This window comes from Brassica rapa, chromosome A09, assembly GCF_000309985.2.
Source record: "Brassica rapa cultivar Chiifu-401-42 chromosome A09, CAAS_Brap_v3.01, whole genome shotgun sequence".
Lineage (NCBI taxonomy): Eukaryota > Viridiplantae > Streptophyta > Magnoliopsida > Brassicales > Brassicaceae > Brassica > Brassica rapa.
Window position 1 is genome coordinate 30,411,011 of NC_024803.2, and position 19,242 is coordinate 30,430,252.

Genomic DNA, 19,242 nt, shown 5'->3' on the forward strand with positions numbered 1-19,242 from the left:
TATTGGAAGCACCCCTCTTCGATCAAAAAGGCCAATTCGTGCTCGGCTTCTCGAAGAACGAAGGATAAAGATGGTAATTTTCCCATGCTTCACAGAACCGGCCAAAAACCACATGCAAGCATCCGTCTAGAAGTTGTAAGTTTTGTTTTTAAATATTTATTTTAAAATATTCAATTAATATAATTTTTAATATATTTTTTTTGTAGTTGGAGAAGACGGGAGTCTTACCATCTCTGTCTGACCTATTCAAGATGACTCACGCCACATCCGACGGAGTTTTTGTGGATCCTGCATCTGAGAAACTCTCTCAAGCAGTGGCTACTCGGATTGAAGAACGGAAGACGCAACTAACTCAGGAGTCTCCCGATGGATTACCCGTCACATTGTCCACCGAAGAAGCCGACAGAATCTTCGAAGAGGTAGTACAACTAAAAAATTTTGTTTACATTATTTTTAATAACTATATTAATATATGTTTTAATTTTATAGCTGGCTCCTAGAAAGAAGGGACGAATAGTCGGTATAGGCTCTGTTAACCAAGTTGCAAGGGCAACTTCGTCATACACTTCGAGACGGGATGAAGAGACTTCTCAGATGAAAGCTCGAATGGATAGCCAGCAGGTTCGTTTAGACTCTCTTGAGGATTTGCTAGACGTGATGGCCGTGGGAAACCCGGTTATGCAGAGAATGTTGAGTCAGAGACGAGCCGCTCTTGGGTTGCCAGTACGAGATCCCCAAGAGTCCGATCCAACCCGTCAACAGCCGAGCAACCCCACCGACTACTTCGATGATATGTAGTTTTTTTAATATTTCGGTTTGTATTATGAATTTAAATATTATGACTTTTAAATGCTTTTTTATATATGTTTTTTATTTTCATATTTCGTTTTAAAATTAAAATTATTTAAAATTCTGAATTTTAAATAAATTCAAATTTATATATATATTTGAGGTTAAAAACAATATTCAAAATATATTATAAAACGAAACGTCGATGTAGGCTCGACGTAAACATTTACAACTGATTACCGTCGAAAAGATTTACGAGTCTTTTACATCGAAGTTTTTACGTGGTCTTTACATCGAAATGTTACGTGGAGTTTACATCGAAATATTTACGAGGGTGTTACAACGAAATTGTTTACGTATGCTTTACATATTTCGGTTTGTATTATGAATTTAAATATTATGACTTTTAAATGCTTTTTTATATATGTTTTTTATTTTCATATTTTGTTTTAAAATTAAAATTATTTAAAATTCTGAATTTTAAATAAATTCAAATTTATATATATATTTGAGGTTAAAAACAATATTCAAAATATATTATAAAACGAAACGTCGATGTAGGCTCGACGTAAACATTTACAACTGATTACCGTCGAAAAGATTTACGAGTCTTTTACATCGAAGTTTTTACGTGGTCTTTACATCGAAATGTTACGTGGAGTTTACATCGAAATATTTACGAGGGTGTTACAACGAAATTGTTTACGTGTGCTTTACATCGAATCCATTACGTGGAGTTTACCACGAAATTTTACGTGTCATTTACGACGAATCTCTGCCCTGCGCTTTACGAGGAATATATTTCGTCGTAAACTTAAACAAGTCATTTACGACGAAACGTCGGTTACGACGGGCGTTTTATGACGAAACGTGTTTCGAGGTTCATTCGTCGTAACACCCCGTTTACGACGAAGTTACAACGTATATTACCCTCGTAAAAAATATGTTTTCTTGTAGTGTAAGAACATGATCCTTCCCAATCAATTTTTGGTTTAACTTGCAAATAAGAGAACAAGATAAGGAAGCAACAACTATCAGTTAACAATAAATGGCACGACGGAGGAGGTTTTCTCCAAAGGGAAAGATGTGGACTGTTGTGTTTATCTTGTCTGGCTATATAGAAATTTAGAGGATACGTTATTTTCCTTGTCAAACCATGTTACATTTTAGGTTGGAGGAAGTAGGAACAGCAAGGTAATGCGGCTTAGTCCTGGAACGCTTTAAATGTGTGATTATAAGGAAAAATAATCGGGTTTTGCCCCAAAAAAAGGAAAAATAATCGGTTATATTGGGTTTTAGATAGTAAATTGACAGAGTGAACATGCGATTTCTTATTTTTCTTATGTGAGAACATGTGATTTTTTTTTTCTCTTATGTGAGAACCAGTGGAAAATACAAATTGGTAACCAGAACAACTTCTTCATCGTTATGTTGATTTATTCCAAAAATAAGTATTTACAAGTTGACAAAATAAAGTTGGTAGTACAATCGTAAAGAACCATTTGTATTAATTCAATTAGAGAGATTTGTTACACAAATAATTACTAACCTAATTTAGTAATAAAGAGTCGTAACCAAATTATGTGAATGTGATTTAAGAAGGTGATGTAGACTTTGAATTTGAAACTTATTGGAGATCCTTTTCGTATCTAGTGATTAATATCAATACGTCACCCACGTTATGGGAGTAAAATTATTTTATACGCATGTCAATACTCAATAAGAACCAAAATTTCATAGAAGTGTCGTTACATATAGCATTTCAATTCCAGCAGATGCGATATCTTATACTTTGCATCTGCATTGGGTAGAAAGTAGAAACTGATTCACATATTTAATTTTTGACTAATCGTAATTTATTTGAACAAGTAGATCATTCTACATTCTAACGCATTATAGTCTTTAGAGACGCAAAATATATCAACCAAATGGTTAATGCATCGTTTCTAGTATTAAAGCAAAATAGAAGACGCAAGAGACATGTTTGGAGTTCAGTAAGACAACGATTGTGCGATCAAATTTGTTGTTTTGTCCTCTTTCTGCCTCATGTACATTGACTGCTTTTGTTCAACCCATTTCGTTATCATGTATTGATTGCTTTTTCCTCTTGGTAAATTAATAATTGTGTGCAAAGAGTCTCATCATCCCCTTGAGCAAAATACTAGTTTGTTGTTCATATGAACTTATAAATTACTGGTTATGACTATCTATATAATTCCTATCTCTATCTGGTGTTTTACTAATTTCTCACAGATTAGTGATTGAATGTCTGTATAATTATTATAGCTAGCATTCTTGATGCTTGATCGTGTCTAGAATTACAGCATACTTGTATTAGCATTAACTGAGTTGAGTTTAATATTTTCCTTGGCCTCTTACAAAATTAGGGTTGGCAATATAGAGACTTTTTATGGGTCTCAATTATTTACTCCTAATGCATTGATTAGTTTTTTTAAATTGCCTGAATTTCAGGTATTTGCTATATAATTTCTTCTAGTGGCTGAGGCTATCTGCGGTTGATAATCTATACTATTAAAAGGGAAAGAGTTTTAAAAAATATACATATGCAAAGTTGATGGAACATTTCATTTTAAGTCAACCTATTATATTAGTAACAATTAAAATCATATTACATTTTAATATACCAATGTTTCTTTTAATCAAGTTACAATAAATCGTGACGTAAATAGAGATTGATATAAAGATAATAAGGTATATCTCCAATAATGTATATCTCCACTTGGATCACTCTTTATAAATATTTGATATAAGTTCAGGTTCTAAACCGTGCCATGGTGCCCGACTAAGCGGCGCCGGAACGCTCAACGGAGATCCACTGTGAAGATTCTAGCCTCTTCGGCCAACAAATCAGATTCAACAAAAAGTTCATTCTTTAAGAGTTTTGAATGTTATAGATCACATATTGGAAGATATATCTACGAAACTGATGCAAAAACAACAAAAAGAACTCATAGAATTAGTGAATTTCAACGAATCTAAGATTGACGGCGAAAACAGATTTGCAGAAAACCTAAAACAGTTGCAAAGAAGATGATAAGGTAATTACCATTATGCCATTCACTTAATAAACGGACAAAGAAAAGTGCTCATGCTGGTTTGACAAGAGATGAATTGGGTTTAAACGAACCAAAACACTGCCGGTCCAACTACATTTAATTGTTTATTCTCCTCAGTTTAAATATATATATAGATATATTATTCAAAATTTGGCAAAATGATTATAATTAAACATGCCCATTGGCCACGACAAGCAACATCTCACTTTTACAGTGGCTCCAAATATGTCTGACATTTCTTTTTTGAAAAACTATCTGACATTTTTGAAAGACATGAATCAAGCCTTTCAAACTGGTATTCATTCATGAAAGCAGTTAAATTCTTTTGCTAGAGATTCTTTGAAGTCCATATATACTCTTACAAAGGTAAACCAAAGGCAAAATTAAAAACTATTGTGTAAACCATATCATTAACCGGAAATACTTAATAAAATGATTCAGTTTCAAACTTTATAACATAATTGAATTAATATGTATTACAGAAAAAATATGGTAGGTTTCTCATGAAACTCTATAACAATAATAAGAAAACATAGGTTCGAAGCGTGGTTTTTTTTAACTATAAACTGTTTGATATGAATTAGGTATTTGTAGATTGTTGTACATTATCTTACGAAATCTTATTACATTAAAGAAAATAATTTTTTTAAAGTATATAATTTATAAATTACTTTATTTGAGATTTTGTATGTAAAGTTTTATGTAACTCTTTAGGTCTCTGCATTTTATTTGGATCTAAAACCACGAACCGAAACCGATCCAAAAATATAGGTATGGTTCCGGTCCAGAAGAAACACATGTTTCGATTCTGGTCTGGATCATACCTGAGAACCGATCAGATACCCAAAATACTCGGATTTTTTGGTATATTAGGTATGTTTGGATATTTTGTATATGTTTTCGTATTACGGATATTTTTTTAAGTTTTAGGTTTGGGTTTTTGGTTACAGTTTCAGGTTTTGGGTAAGATTTTAAAATTTTAAGAATATATTTTTGGTATTCAGATTAAATTTTGGGTGTTTTTTGGTTTTTTGGATCAGATTTTGGGTAAAATACGGGCTTCACGGGTATTTGAATATATTTCGGGTAAAATATGGGCTTCACCCTACGACAGGTCTCAAGACGCCTCTCGGGTCAGAACCGAGATGGTTAACCAGCTCTGATATCACTTATAACGTCCGATCATCCGCGGCTAATAGGCCACCCACGCCCGCTCTCTCGGCTCGTGGGTCTCATCCCGTTTCAACGGTCGGTGCGTTAGTTTTCCAAGGTTCAAAATCATTGTTTACTAAGCATGCAATCATCACCTGACATTTTTCTAGTGTTTTGGTCTTACTCACACGGTATTGTGAATCATTTTCCGATAAGTTATTCATCCTTCTACTACTCTATTTCAAGCATCTTAAACTTTGGAGTTATAAACGGATGTGTGACGGAAAAGTTAAGTCAACTTTGGTGACTCAAATCAAATTCTATTAATCCTTTTCTGGGATGTTACAAATATATACAACCCTATAGATTACGTGTGTATCTTCAATCCTTAGATACATTATTAGTCATGTTAGAACGGGTTCATACTTCATACATAGTAAAATTTGAATGACAATGTCAACAAAGTAAACCTATAATGAATTTCTAGAAAAGAAAGTAATGCGTGCGGCGTTAATGATGCATGCAAATAAAAGCAACGACATCAAATTAATAATATAGCAACATAAACTTTATAAAGCGCCGACAAAAAGCGGAGGGAACCGTCGTTGGAATAGTCACGTTTCCATTTAACCACGCAGTTAATCGGGACACTTATTACGCTTTTCTTTTATTTATAAAGTTTATTCCAAATAAAAGTGGTATTTATTGACTTGTAAAAGTATGATTTTTCTGAGTGCTAGCAAAAATTTATCTCACTAAACTCTGATGACAAATCTTTAAACAAAAATAATTACAAAATAAAAAACTTAGATGATAAACAAAGCCCATGAAATGATATTTGATGCAAACTTTTGTCCTAAGTAAACCACACAAACATTATCTATGCAGCTTCCAATGACAACCAGTTAAAAGGAGAAAAGGGTTGAAAAGAAAAGTGAAAAGGCTCTGAACGTCCACCGTAGATAACCCATCGTTTGTGCTAGTCCACTTGCTGACTTCTGACGCTATCTTTGTAGCCAAGTGATAACACAAACCATCTTTGAAATACGAATCAAATATCCATTATTCACTAGACCTATGTGTTTAAGTAAATGGATCAGATACTATAATGAATGATAATATTCAGTTCAACCATACTGATTAAGACTATTTGGTATAAAGATAGCATACTGTTTATATTAATGTAGCTGCCCGGATCATAACTCGAATTTAAAACCTGGTTGACAAAATAAAACAGGAAGATTAATTATTGAATACACATGTCAAATATTGTGTTTCAAAAAAAAAAAATACACAAGTCATTTAATTCTAAATATTATTCGCTCCGTTCCTAAAAGATTTATATTCTAGAGAAAACTTTTGTTTCAAAAAGATGCATATTTTATATTTTTAATGTAATTTTTGTCAACTAATAATGAGAAATTGTGAAGTTTAAAAACAGTAATTGCATTTTTTTAAATCTTATTGATTTAAAAATATATGAAATATAAAATTACAAATAACTATGCATTTATAACTAAATTTTAATATGTTTTATTAAAAAGTGTGAAAATTTTAAAACATAGATGTTTTAGGAACATAGGAAGTACCAATGATGTATACTTTAAGATATGAAGGAATGTCTCTATGTTTCATATTCTCTGTAAGTATCTCGGTTAAGCATTGCAGGTCAAATCAGTTTGTTTTGATTTAACCAGAGTATTAGTGATTCGGCTTGATCACACACACAATAAGTATGAAGTTACAGAATGGATTTGAGGATCAAGAGAGAGATCAGAGATTCTTGTAATCTTGAACACGAACAAAGGAACTGATCTAGTGTATTGCTGAACTGTTTCAGCTCCGGTGAATATAACTCTATTCCACATTGAAAGAAGAGATAAACACCAGATGAACAGTATCGTCATCTTGTTAAATCAAATTGTTTCGTGCTTGCATGTTGATTGATTGAACATGTGAAGACGATTCGCACAAGATCATTATAAGAAATTCTTAACTCAAATAACACTGGAAAAATATGTGCACAATTTCAATTGATAGTAGACCAAACCTGTTGAGAAAAAAAATCAGACCATATCTGTGACGGTTTTATAATTAATTATCAAAAATAGTTTTTTAATTCACACTAATCAGTTTATATATATATATATAAACTTTTATCTTCGTTGTTAAATCATAGTACTTTGCTAGTAATATAAGATTATAATATATTGAAATAAGAAACAAAAATTAAGCATCACATCAAAATTCTACTATAAATTGGAAATAGCTTAGCAAATCATAATCGCTTTGATGTCACTACCAATGAAGTATTCTAACAAAGATTTAGACTATAAAAAACAAAATTATTATTTCAAGTAAAAAAAAAAGAACAAACTTATTTATCTAGGAAACAAAAAAAAAAAAATTAAAAGCTATACTGAAGTTAATGTAACTAAGAAAATGGACCAAAAAAGAACCAAGTGGTTCATCGGAGAATCGAGGAAGTTGTCCCAAAAAAAAAAGAACAGAAAGTGAGAATAAGATGAGACGAGGATAATAAAGGGATTCGAAGCCACGGAATCTTTATTTCTCGAGATGGACAACCTTAAGTGGAAAGCAATTTATTTGTCTGACCCCCAAAAAGAAAAATCTTCTAAAAGTTTAATCGGACGGTGAAGACTAGATATTTTAGAAGTTCCTCGAGATAACAGCATCACGATAAAGGAAAAGTTAGGCTTCAGAATCAGAGTGACATACATTTGGTTAACGGTCGTTAAAATCGGCTACGAACATATGCTTCTGGTGTCAGTTAGTTTTAACTTTTTGCACCTATTTGCACCAACTTGCACCTTACGCCTATATTCACGCCATTGGTTATTATTACGTAAATATAGTAATATTACTAACATGCATACAAACACATGCAAACATGCATGAGGGTTGGGAAAGTGGTTGTCTGATTTGCACATTACGATGACGAATTTACAGTACTCGTGACACTGGAAAAATATATACACATATGCTGATTTTGGCCTTTAAAAGTTTTGTTATTAAATAGATTTGTTCAATCCAAACTTTTTTATAAACATGTATATATAATTTTTTAAAGATTTATGTGTAATTTACCTATTTGTGATGTATGTATGCGAACCAACTTATTTATAATCCGACGTGTTCTTATACAAACCATATATACACGCGTACTCTCCATATATAAGGGCATCTACCAGTATACGTACGTATTAATTTATATGGCGGTGAACAATTAATATGTAGACATTAGAAGATTCGCTATTCACCAATTGGTAATTTGGTACGATCGAAATTTTTTTTTTGATAATCTAGGGTTCCGGATCAGCATTGCTTAATTAACTTTTGGGGGCGCTTCACTGATAGTAAACCCGGTTGCTTTACATGAAAGGTATCCATGTTGTCTAACCATGCAGATGAATAAATCTAAATAACAGATTTCAAACCTTGGACACTTAGAGCACCATTAACCCTAGTACTCCAAGTGGGGTGCTTAATTTTTTTTTTTTGGTTTTTTCTATGATTTTTAAAAAAAAATTAAAAACGAATCAATCGCGGATCGGCACGTGTCAGTGGAACCCACGAAACAGTGCAAACATCGATTTGTTTTTGGCACCCCCTTCTTCCTCTTTTATGGTTGGATCCCACCACTAAGCACTCCATTAAGCATCTCCATTAAAGATGCTCTTAACACTTTTCCAAATTATTCTTACCATCCAACCACATCCGCGTGGTGTCGGAATTTCCGGAGGGTTAATTATATGTTCTTCAAATATTTTATGTAGTTAATTAGTTATTTCTAATCAAAATACATAATCATCAATAGTTCAAAAAATACATAATCCTTTATATTTTCTTCTAGTTAATTGGTTAAACACATCCAAGCTCATTAAATAAAACCAATATGGACATAAATATATAGACACTATAATTGTAGTTGTAGTCACTACTTTTGGTTTGTGGGTCTAGTTTAAATGTTTTATAGTTGATAATTTCCAAAATTCTTTGTTCTTAGAACATCTCCGACCAGGGGCGAATGTAGAAAAAGTTTTAGTGAGTGCATAAGTAATGTATAATGAAATATACTTATGATATAGAAGGACTGAACTTGAGTCATCAAGGGGGTGCACAAAAACACATTAACCATCTTTTCTATCTCAATCTTTGTGTGCCACCATTGTTATTGTTCTGGCTTGGTTTCGCCACCGTCTCCGACCTCACTTTATATTTCATTCTAAAATAAAGTATAAAACAAAAAAAATTTCCAGCCACAATTTATATTTTATTTCATAATAGAGTAAAATTATTTTATTCTATAAATAAAATAATATTTTATTTTATTATTGTTCTATTTTTCATTTCAAAATAGAATAGTATTACAGTAAAATCAATTTTATTTTTACTCTATTTAAAAAAAAATAGAGTTTTACGTTGGAGATGTTAGTTAATTAGGTAAACAACCAAATCAAACAGGTATTTTCAGTGAAGATATATGAATACTGGTAACTATAAATTGACATGTACGTACTCTCTTCATAGAATTTTTGTCATCAACAGGTGGATGCTCGTAACTGGCACTTATGTGTAATTTAGGTTCAAAGCAGGAAAGTATGCATGAGTCATCATAAGTGTTAAAGATTCTTGATATATATTAAAGAAAATAACGTTTGTTAAGCTTTGTCTGTTTTCACTGGAATGAGATTTTGATTAATATATTATAACGTGCAACTAATCCAGATTAATTAATGTGCAATTACAAACAAACAAAAAAAGAGGGAGAGAAGCGAAAATAAAATTGGATACACTAACGAGAGGAAACGGTGAGAATACAAAAGACAGGCATGTGCATGCATGGGCTATATTGGCAAGCTTAATTAAAATAGTTAAAAAGACCTTGGATCGCTTTCATATTTCAACTCCTACACTTATACCAAATAACCCAATTAATGATTGAAAGAAAATATATTTGGTTGTCTTCTTTCAACCCCGCGATTAACTTCTTTTGGCCTTTGTAAACCAATGGGATCCTATGCTATTTTTTATCATGTTAAGATTTCAAGTTTCTCCTCGTATGATTGTTAAATTTTGATCCCGTTTGTGCTCACACGCATGCTGAATATTATTTTGTATCTTCATTGTATTCAGTTTTTATTTCGTATCATTGAAAACAGAAGGCAGTTACACTGGTCTCAATTCTAATTAGAATTAATATATATGGATGTTTACAAAATATATATATATGGTGGGGGATACTAGCTTGATAAATCGACTTCCAATATTTTGTGTCATATGAGTAACATATATTTTGCCAGATGTTAATAATCTGATCATTGTAGATGTGTTAAGATACTAACAATTCAAATGATCAAATTTTTACTAAGTTCCTTTTTGATTATCGGAGATACATTTTATGACAAATGAATCTTTATTTGTAAAATCCATGTAAACCATGAATAATAAATGGAAAGTTTTGAAGAATAAAGTATCTTAATATTTTTAGCATGTTTCATTTATATATTTAGAAAATTTACGCTATTTGATATTGATATTATGTTAATATTTTTTTAAAATATAAATTATGTTAATATTGACACTAAATTATGTATATTGACACTATATATATATATCTTATAATTTTATATCATACATAATTAATATATAATATCTTTATTTTTATAATATTTTGTCACTGATCAAATTGAACGTTAGCCTAAACGGGTTTTCTCCGTCCATATGAGGCAAATTTGATGTTTTTTTTTCTATTTTACTATTTTCTATCCTTTATAGTGTGTAACTGTGTTACTTATATTTTGTTCTGTCGGAAAAAGAAGTAACGTAAGCGACTTTGCAATGTATTTTTCGTAAAATCATCAAAATGAATTGAAGTTAATGATAGCGGGGGCCACGTTTTTGGCTGAGATTACGGGAGGTTTGCCGTAGATTTCTGCCGGTGAAATTCTTGACCATATTAAATTCAACATGTTTTTCTCTATTTAATTTTTAAATTTAATGGTTACGGTTACCTTTTTTTCTTTGAATTTTTGGAGGAATTAGGATATTGGGTCTTAATTTTTCCTTTTATTATTATTTTTGGCGTAAATCAAAAACACTAAACGCTAAAATACGAAATTCTTCAAAAATTTAGTGTTTATCAAAGAGTTTAAAATTTAAAATTTAGGGTTTAGAGTTTAATGATTAGGATTTAGGGTTTAGTTATTTGTTGACGATGTTAACATTTTTTGGTAATTATTATTATTTTTTATTTATTTCTTTTTATTTTAAAAATATAATATAATTTGACAACATTTTGTTTTTTTTTAAGATATCGAATATAAAGTAATATAATCCCGATGAACCTTTAATATTATTGGTCGGTGAACCTAAGAATAACTTTATTTTTTATCGTAAAAATGGTTACATATAGGTTAAGATATTAGCAGAGACGGCCTTAAGGCAAAGCAAAGCAAGCAACCGCTTGCGGCCACCAATTTAACTGGAAAATATAGTCTTTAAAAACAGCCAATTTTTCTGAAAATGTATAAAACCAGCCACTTTTTCTCTTTTCGATTGCGGCCTTAAGTGAATACGTTAATCTCAGGACCGGCTCTGGATATTAGCAATCGAGATGTTAAATCAAAAAAAAATATTAGCAATCGAGATATAGGCTTCGTGATACGTCTAGCTCAAGAGAGACCGTTGTGACCCACTTAGATTTCAGTTTGATTTTTTCTGTCACTTTGTTAACTATTTTTTGATTTTTTCTGTCACTTTGTTAACTATTTTATCATCCTATCACCGGATATGTAACCCATACAACACATATTTGTATACAAACACAACACAATTTTTATTTTTATTAAAAGTGGTATACTCTTATAACAATATATCAATCTCACTATATAGGTGTCAAATCTCATGATTGGTTTACTAGATTCAGTAGTTTTTTAATAACCATGAAAATTACAGAAGTTTTTAGGTTTTGACATTAATCTCATGTGGTCTTGCATTTGAGTAAGTAACTAATTCATTTAAATGACATAACTAAGTAACCAAGATGAATCAAACCCAAAACAGAAGTTTTAGCTGAAATCCATTTACCACTAGGCCATGACAACTTGATTTATTAGATTCAGTAGTTAAATGTGTATAATTGTTTTGTATATTCAAGACCATAAATAAGAAATTTTTGAACTTGTGACCTCAATGATACATTATGAATGATGTATCCTCACATTTAAAATAATGTTCTTACCCCTTATTCGTAAGTGGATGGATAGTTTAGTGTGGTGAAAGAATTTGAACACTCAATTATTGTAAACTATACTTCAATCTGTCAAAGTTAACATATTCTAACGATGCAAAATGAAAGAAAAAAATTGTTAGTGAGGATATAAGACGCCACAGAATGCAGAATTACAAATGTTATAAGTTGTTCAAAAAAAATTACATATATTTATGTATTCATTTATAAAGACGCCTGTGGGAAAAGAGAGAAAGCAACGAGAGGTTACGCAGGGCCCGTTTTGTAGCGCACATGTGCATTTGTCTCTTTGCTTTTTTGGTTTTTCTTTCTAATATTAAATGCCATATGGTTTTTTTTCTTTCTTTCTCGTAATGAAAAAATGTATACTCAAATTATATATGGGAAAATATTACAATATAATTCATTAACAATCTACATTTATATCTGTAATAAAAATAGCAAAAATGTTCGTTGGGAAAAGAAAAAGAGTCTTATTTTCTTGGCCTTTGTTTACCCAAGGAGGCCAAGTTAGTTGCCACCATCAGTGGCAGAACGGTACTTTATGCTAACTTCCTCTTACTAAAATTTTCTATAAATTCAACTACTCTTAACCGAACAATATATCCTCACATCTCTCTCTTTCGTTTCTCTAGTAGGAAAGAAGAGTCTCCAAGTTCCAAGTAACTACTTTCTCTATCTACGTTCAGTTGTAGCTCCTTCATGTTCCCAAATACATATTTATCAACTTTATCACTTCATGTGCAGGTTAACACAAGAAGTAAACATGGGTCCTGTTGGGTTCTTAGTCATGGCTTTGGTAGGAGTAATGACTTCTTCTGTGAACGGCTATGAAGGCGGCTGGGTCAATGCACACGCCACATTCTACGGAGGTGGCGATGCTTCCGGCACAATGGGTAAACAATTTTACAAAACCGTTTCCATTTTTAGTATCTTACCTATTATCAACTTTCTGATCTTCAAAGTACTTATTGTAGGTGGTGCTTGTGGATACGGCAACCTATATAGCCAAGGGTACGGGACAAACACCGCGGCTTTGAGCACAGCTCTGTTCAATAACGGACTTAGCTGCGGTTCTTGCTTTGAGATAAGATGTGAAAACGATGGTAAATGGTGTCTCCCTGGCTCAATCGTTGTAACCGCTACAAACTTTTGCCCACCAAACAACGCCTTACCTAACAACAATGGTGGTTGGTGTAATCCTCCTCTTCAACACTTTGATCTTGCTCAGCCTGTGTTTCAACGCATTGCTCAATACAGAGCTGGCATCGTCCCTGTCTCTTACAGAAGGTAACAAAAGTGAACTTCTCTGCTTCAGTTTTTTCTTCATATGCTCTGTTTTTAAAAACAGAGTATATCATAATTCAGAAAACTTTATTGGACAAATCTTAAAAGTGGCGTTTTTTGGTTTTTATAAAAAAATCACCAAATATAATTTTATTAATCAATAAGAACATTACATTATCCTACTATCTAAAGCATAACCATAATTTTACACCCTAAATTATAATCATTAAATTCAATCCTAAATAGAAATATTTTTTTTTAAAGAATTAATTAACGTTAATTTATCGACTTTGTAAATTTTTTTTTGTTAAGGCAAAGATTGATTTTATATTTCTCAACTTTTTTTATCAGCTTTGTTCGATAAACACGAGTTGTGCTACTTTGCAGGGTTCCGTGTATGAGAAGGGGAGGAATCAGGTTTACCATAAACGGTCACTCATACTTCAACCTCGTTCTGATCACAAACGTCGGCGGCGCCGGAGACGTTCACTCGGCGGCGATCAAGGGTTCAAGAACAGGTTGGCAAGCTATGTCAAGAAACTGGGGGCAAAACTGGCAAAGCAACTCTTACCTCAACGGTCAAGCACTTTCTTTCAAAGTCACCACCAGCGACGGCCGCACCGTCGTCTCCTACAACGCCGCTCCTTCTGGCTGGTCCTTCGGCCAGACATTCACCGGTGGACAGTTCCGCTAAAAGGAGCAGTTTGGTCATTCTACACTCTATTTTTATATCTAAAAAGTAAGCTGTTGTGTGGTGTGTAGAGGCATATTGATAAATGGGTTATTGCTGAGAGAGTGATGCGTCGAGGGCTTGGTTTTGCAGAAGGCCTTGACGACATCTATCTTTTTGAACCTCTTTACTTTTTTTTTTCTTGAATGTAGTTTTATACTAAGAGAGGGAAAAAGAAACACATAGTAGTAGTTATTGTATTACTGATGCAGAGGTGGAGTTGTAACTACCACCCGCTAGTAGTAACGAGTATCCCATTTTACTCGAGGCAAATTTATAAGGATTTTTCAATTGTATTGTTGTTATGTTGTATGCTATGAGATCAAGCGAGCTCATTATTATGTTTGTAATAATACAAGTTTTAATAAAGTTATGAAATTTAGGGTTTGGTCATTTTTTTTTTTCCTTCTTGAAAGTCCGATCAAATAAATTTTCTTTTTAATTTGGCAAATTTACAACTAATAAATGAATTTACCCACATTTCAAATATACAACCATTATTGACTGTTTTGATCATCATTTTCTTTGCATCATGAGCTTCTATAGGAAGTTTACTTCTCATATATTTAACGAGGTGATGGGCATGTGAGGTGATGGGTTCTTTAATATAATTCCGCGATGGTGATAAACGTATTATTGCGTATCAAATCTTTGAAGTCTAAATTCTCTTGGAGTAGTCAAGATCGGATGAAGGTATCCCTTTTGAAGTTAAGACATGTATTGAAACAAATCACCTATACATGTGGATAAATGAAACACGTTGGTCAGTCGGTGTCGCAAACTAAATCGATAGTGTAAAAAAAATAAATACACAGCAACCAAAGGTCCAAAACCCATGTGGTGGCTAGCGGCTTATGTAAATATGGGTCCTACTCTGAGGAATTCGGCTTCAACGTGACTTATGTGAACCGGCATATTCAGCAGTGCCACTGTTTGGATTTTAGAAGATAAATGGGCCAACTTTTAAAGCCCATTATAAATCAGCACGTTGCGGAGTAGGTGGGTGTAATGTGAATTGGAGAATTAAAAAGAAACTCAATGTAAAGCTACGCTTGATGTCAGTTAGGTTTGTCCAATGTGGTTCGGTTCGACAAGATTGCCACATATCACAGCCAGGATAGGTTCGGTTATCCTAACCCGAATGAGATCAGGGTTTTCTGAGTTTCTGGATTTTCGGTTTCACCTTCGTAGGTCCCATCTTAAAATTTTACAAGTATAGATTGGATTCCGGTAATAACACATGGTGATATTTATAAAGTTTTCTGGCATAATTTCTAGTATTTATATTAATAAATATATTTATTATATTATTATTTGCGAAGTAAATTTTTGGAATCGAATTTTCACATTAAAAGTTAGAGTGGTTAATATCGTTTATACCCTTAATTAATAAAATGTATAAATAAATTGAAAAATAAAAAAAATATGAGATCATAAAAATATCGTTAATTAGGGTCGGCCCACCATACGGAAGGAAGTTATAATAAAAGTTATTTTATATTAACTTATGAAGTATCTAAAAATTATTATATATAAAAAATATTATAAGCAAACAAATAATGAAAAAAATATGAGATCATAATAATTAGTATTTTTGTTTTGAATTATAACGACAATAACTTTCATCGACCTTAACGGGTACATCTTCGTATCAAAGGGCGTAAGTGGATCTGCTTGTTTTTTCAAGGTTAGAGTCATATTTTTTTTCTGAAGCGAATGATAATTTTTTTTCAGATCCGTGTAATAATTGTTTCATACATATTGATTAGGTAATTCACATAGTCAGGGATAATCGGTAATTGTAAAGATCGAAACTCGCTTTAAAAAACATTCGGCGAAGATCAATGTTGATTCTATATTAGAGAAGTCGGATTGACTTAATTGCAGAATCTTCGTTTATATGCTAGAACAACAAAGTATTTGTGATCATAGGAGTCACAGAATCGACATTGCAAGTTAAATTCAGATAGCCTAATATTAGATGAATACTATTTAGAGTTTGGGCCATTTTTTCTCATATCTTATTTGCTTTTATACATTCAGTATTAGTAGTATCGACAAACTACTCTTACTGGAGTAAGAGAGGGACAATATTGATTTATACAAAAGTAAGACTAAAGGGAAAAGGACAGAAAGATGGGATTCAGTTGTTAAAACTCATAGTGAAGGACAAAAGACATGGTACGTAATTATTAAACATTTATGCCCTTTCATAATATGTCATATGTTTTATAAAAAAAACTCTTATCTTTATTTTAAATGAATTATGTTGAACTTTTATACAATCTATAGTGATATTTGACCTTTTGAATGTTTGGCATGATATTGGAGTTCTGAGAACCAAGTTTCAGCAAACCAGCTGCAAGCTGCAAATGAAGACAACAACCAATGGGGAGAACTTGTAACAAGTAACAACATATATATATATATAATACATATGTTAAGAATTGGGAGAATTTTCATTGGAGATGGTCTTATGGACTTTAAACGCATACAAAGATCTTAATATTAAAATGTGAAATATTCAACGATGTTATCGCCGGTAGATTTATTGTCTACAAGCTAGTATATATTATCACTCATCATAACAGAAATACAGATTGAGATCTTAGGAAAAGAATCTTTATTAATCAAAATTTGACTCAAAGCCTGTTTTGCGCATATGTACGTACATTTATATTTTTATACTATATTATTTGTTGGTTCTTAGATTGGTATGGACGTTGAGTTATTTATTATTGACATGATAATGTGAGGGTTAGCCAAGCTGTGTTAGAGTATGTTTCCTTCCGTTGAACAGATGGAAGAAGTGAGCATTAAAACATGTGAGAGTGGGGCAGGGCAGGTAACTGTCCTTTATACAATAAGAAGAAGTGGGTATTTGCATTAGATTTCTGACATCTTACCCACACTTAACACTCATATTACTTTTCAAATATTTATGGTAACAAATGGGCAATGATTGCGAGGCTTTTTCCTGGTAGGACTGATAATTCCGTCAAGAACCATTGGCATGTTATCATGGCTCGTAAGTATAGAGAACACTCCTCTGCTTACCGTAGGAGGAAGCTTATGATTAATAATCCACTTAAACCTCATCTTCCTAATCACCGTAGCCCTAATTGCCCCTCTTTTATCTCCACTAAGCATTACTTTACACGGCCTTTCCACGAGTTTAATTTGACTCACCACCTGGTTAATCATGCGACTATGACGGCTGACCAAAATCATCTTGTGTTGCCTTTCCATTGCTTTCAAGGTACGCGGTTCTTCTTCGTTACTCCAATCATTTTGTTACATTATCTTTCTCCCTTTGCATATTTTGATTAATTTGTGTGGTTTTATTTTTGGTCTATCTACAACATTCAGGTTATGAGAGCACTGAGGCTCCAACGGTCGTGAGTATGTTTGGCAATCAAATGATGATCGAGGATAATGTTGGTGCCACGTCAGAAGCGTTATATAATTTTCCGTACGTTGACTCAATGAGCCAAGAGAAAGGAGTGCCAAATGAAGCAATGAATTTGATTGGAATGGAAGTGGTAGATGAGGAAGTGGCGGAATTAAAAGGCAAAGCAGCAACCACATTTTTTTGATTTTCTTGGCTTGGGGACGGCATGAATCTTGAACTAAGTGTAGTTCTAATGCGTTAATAACAGTGTTAATTTGGTTACAGAAAAGCAAGAAGTTATCTCTATTAGCAAGAAAGCAAACAAACCAAGATCCATGTCCGTGTCCTTGTGTTTGCGTTAATTAGCAAACTGTAGATTATTGTTGTCGCTTGTCGGCTGTCTAGTGGAACAATTGATAAACTCTTGGCATTACTAACTAATATGTTTATGAACTAAGGGGACTGTCGTAAGAAAAGGTAAAATATTTGGGAAGAAGAGATGTAAAAACGTGTTAAAGATGTGTGATGAGTAAAAAAACAATGAGAGAGAGATTGATAGAGAAAGAGAAGGGAAATTAAAAGAGTTGGAGAAAGAGACGAAGATGCGTATAAAGAGATGATGAGCTGCCAAAGATTGAGGCAGAGATTGTGCAACAGAAAGGCCAAACATGAAACATGCTCACCAAATCTCTCACACACATTGCATTCGTTTCTTCCCTCCAACCCGTTTCTCCAACTCTTTACCTATCTGTCTCTCTCATATCACGCGGACCCACATGCTTCTTTTCCTCTTTTGTATATATATTTTTACGTTGTAGACATAAAAGAATAGTTGCATTTTTGGGAGTAAAATTTGTTTTGGTTTTGAATATTGGTTATTTTAGTATATATCGTAGAGGTAAATGTAGGAGTTTTGTTAGGTTTTTAAATAAGTTGCAGATTATAGAAAATTAAGGTTTCAAGTCCCGAAAAAACGATTTATTAAACAATTATGCAGAATACGGAAGAAAGGCTTACAAGGGATTTTTAACATGGTGTAAGTAAATCTTGTCAGACGTGGATCTTCATAGAACGCTCAAATGATGCAGTTAGACGTAGGTCTTCATAAGGCATGTAATATTTTCGGTTGTCGAATCGTTTATGTAATCTTTCTCATATCATAAGTGTAAGATCATAATAAATCAATGCTAAAAATAATAAATAAGTTGACAAAAATGGTAAAAACGTTATATTTACCATGCTAATTAATCTATACTATTATTTATGAAGTGATTTAGCTTATTTGTCATGATTTTCATGATTTTAGGTAATTTTGTTTATTTGTCATGTTTTCATTAGGTTTAAGCTGAGTCATTAATTTATTAATAATTTTTACTTAAGTCCATAACTTATTTGTCATATTTTCCATGATTTTAGTCAATTTTGCTTATTTGTCATGTTTTTATTAGGTTTTACCTTAGTCATTGATTTATTGATAATTTTTAGCTGAATCACTAATTTATTCATTTAAAACATATTCGTAATAAATTTTATATATAATTTA

General features: G+C 32.3%; 2 protein-coding genes and 1 long non-coding RNA gene across 4 annotated transcripts; 2 read left to right on the forward strand and 1 right to left on the reverse strand.

The window, feature by feature from the left end:
- Positions 1 to 3,014: 3,014 nt before the first annotated feature.
- LOC117128007 lies at positions 3,015 to 12,481 on the reverse strand. The gene is made up of 2 exons (XR_004451084.1): positions 6,608 to 12,481; positions 3,015 to 6,234 (listed from the first exon to the last, which is right to left on the reverse strand). It is a non-coding gene; the product is annotated as an uncharacterized LOC117128007 (long non-coding RNA).
- Positions 12,482 to 12,745: 264 nt separating this feature from the next.
- Positions 12,746 to 14,701, forward strand: EXPA10 (expansin-A10). 2 transcript variants are annotated; one of them, XM_009117163.3, is made up of 4 exons: positions 12,746 to 12,953; positions 13,039 to 13,187; positions 13,269 to 13,581; positions 13,966 to 14,701. In XM_009117163.3, exons 2-4 carry the CDS (start codon positions 13,058 to 13,060, stop codon positions 14,270 to 14,272), a joined length of 750 nt encoding a protein of 249 aa, XP_009115411.1. In that variant the 5' UTR covers positions 12,746 to 12,953; positions 13,039 to 13,057; the 3' UTR covers positions 14,273 to 14,701. The 2 variants fall into 2 exon arrangements, with proteins under 2 accessions (XP_009115411.1, XP_009115410.1); XM_009117162.1 differs by lacking the exon at positions 12,746 to 12,953 and having other exon boundaries at positions 13,031 to 13,187.
- A 2,565-nt stretch (positions 14,702 to 17,266) lies between these two features.
- LOC103840649 (transcription factor MYB117) lies at positions 17,267 to 18,061 on the forward strand. The gene is made up of 3 exons (XM_033278482.1): positions 17,267 to 17,567; positions 17,678 to 17,878; positions 17,985 to 18,061. Exons 1-3 carry the CDS (start codon positions 17,267 to 17,269, stop codon positions 18,059 to 18,061), a joined length of 579 nt encoding a protein of 192 aa, XP_033134373.1.
- The last annotated feature ends 1,181 nt before the right edge of the window (positions 18,062 to 19,242 follow it).

Excerpts from the sequence above, each read along its gene's own strand:
- EXPA10 (XM_009117162.1), top strand. The coding sequence starts at position 13,031 with ATGTGCAGGTTAACACAAGAAGTAAACATGGGTCCTGTTGGGTTCTTA. Across the intron at positions 13,188-13,268 it reads CGATGCTTCCGGCACAATGG|GTGGTGCTTGTGGATACGGC; the intron begins GTAAACAATTTT and ends TACTTATTGTAG. Across the intron at positions 13,582-13,965 it reads GTCCCTGTCTCTTACAGAAG|GGTTCCGTGTATGAGAAGGG; the intron begins GTAACAAAAGTG and ends GCTACTTTGCAG.
- LOC103840649 (XM_033278482.1), top strand. The coding sequence starts at position 17,267 with ATGATTGCGAGGCTTTTTCCTGGTAGGACTGATAATTCCGTCAAGAAC. Across the intron at positions 17,568-17,677 it reads GCCTTTCCATTGCTTTCAAG|GTTATGAGAGCACTGAGGCT; the intron begins GTACGCGGTTCT and ends TACAACATTCAG. Across the intron at positions 17,879-17,984 it reads GGAAGTGGCGGAATTAAAAG|AAAAGCAAGAAGTTATCTCT; the intron begins GCAAAGCAGCAA and ends ATTTGGTTACAG.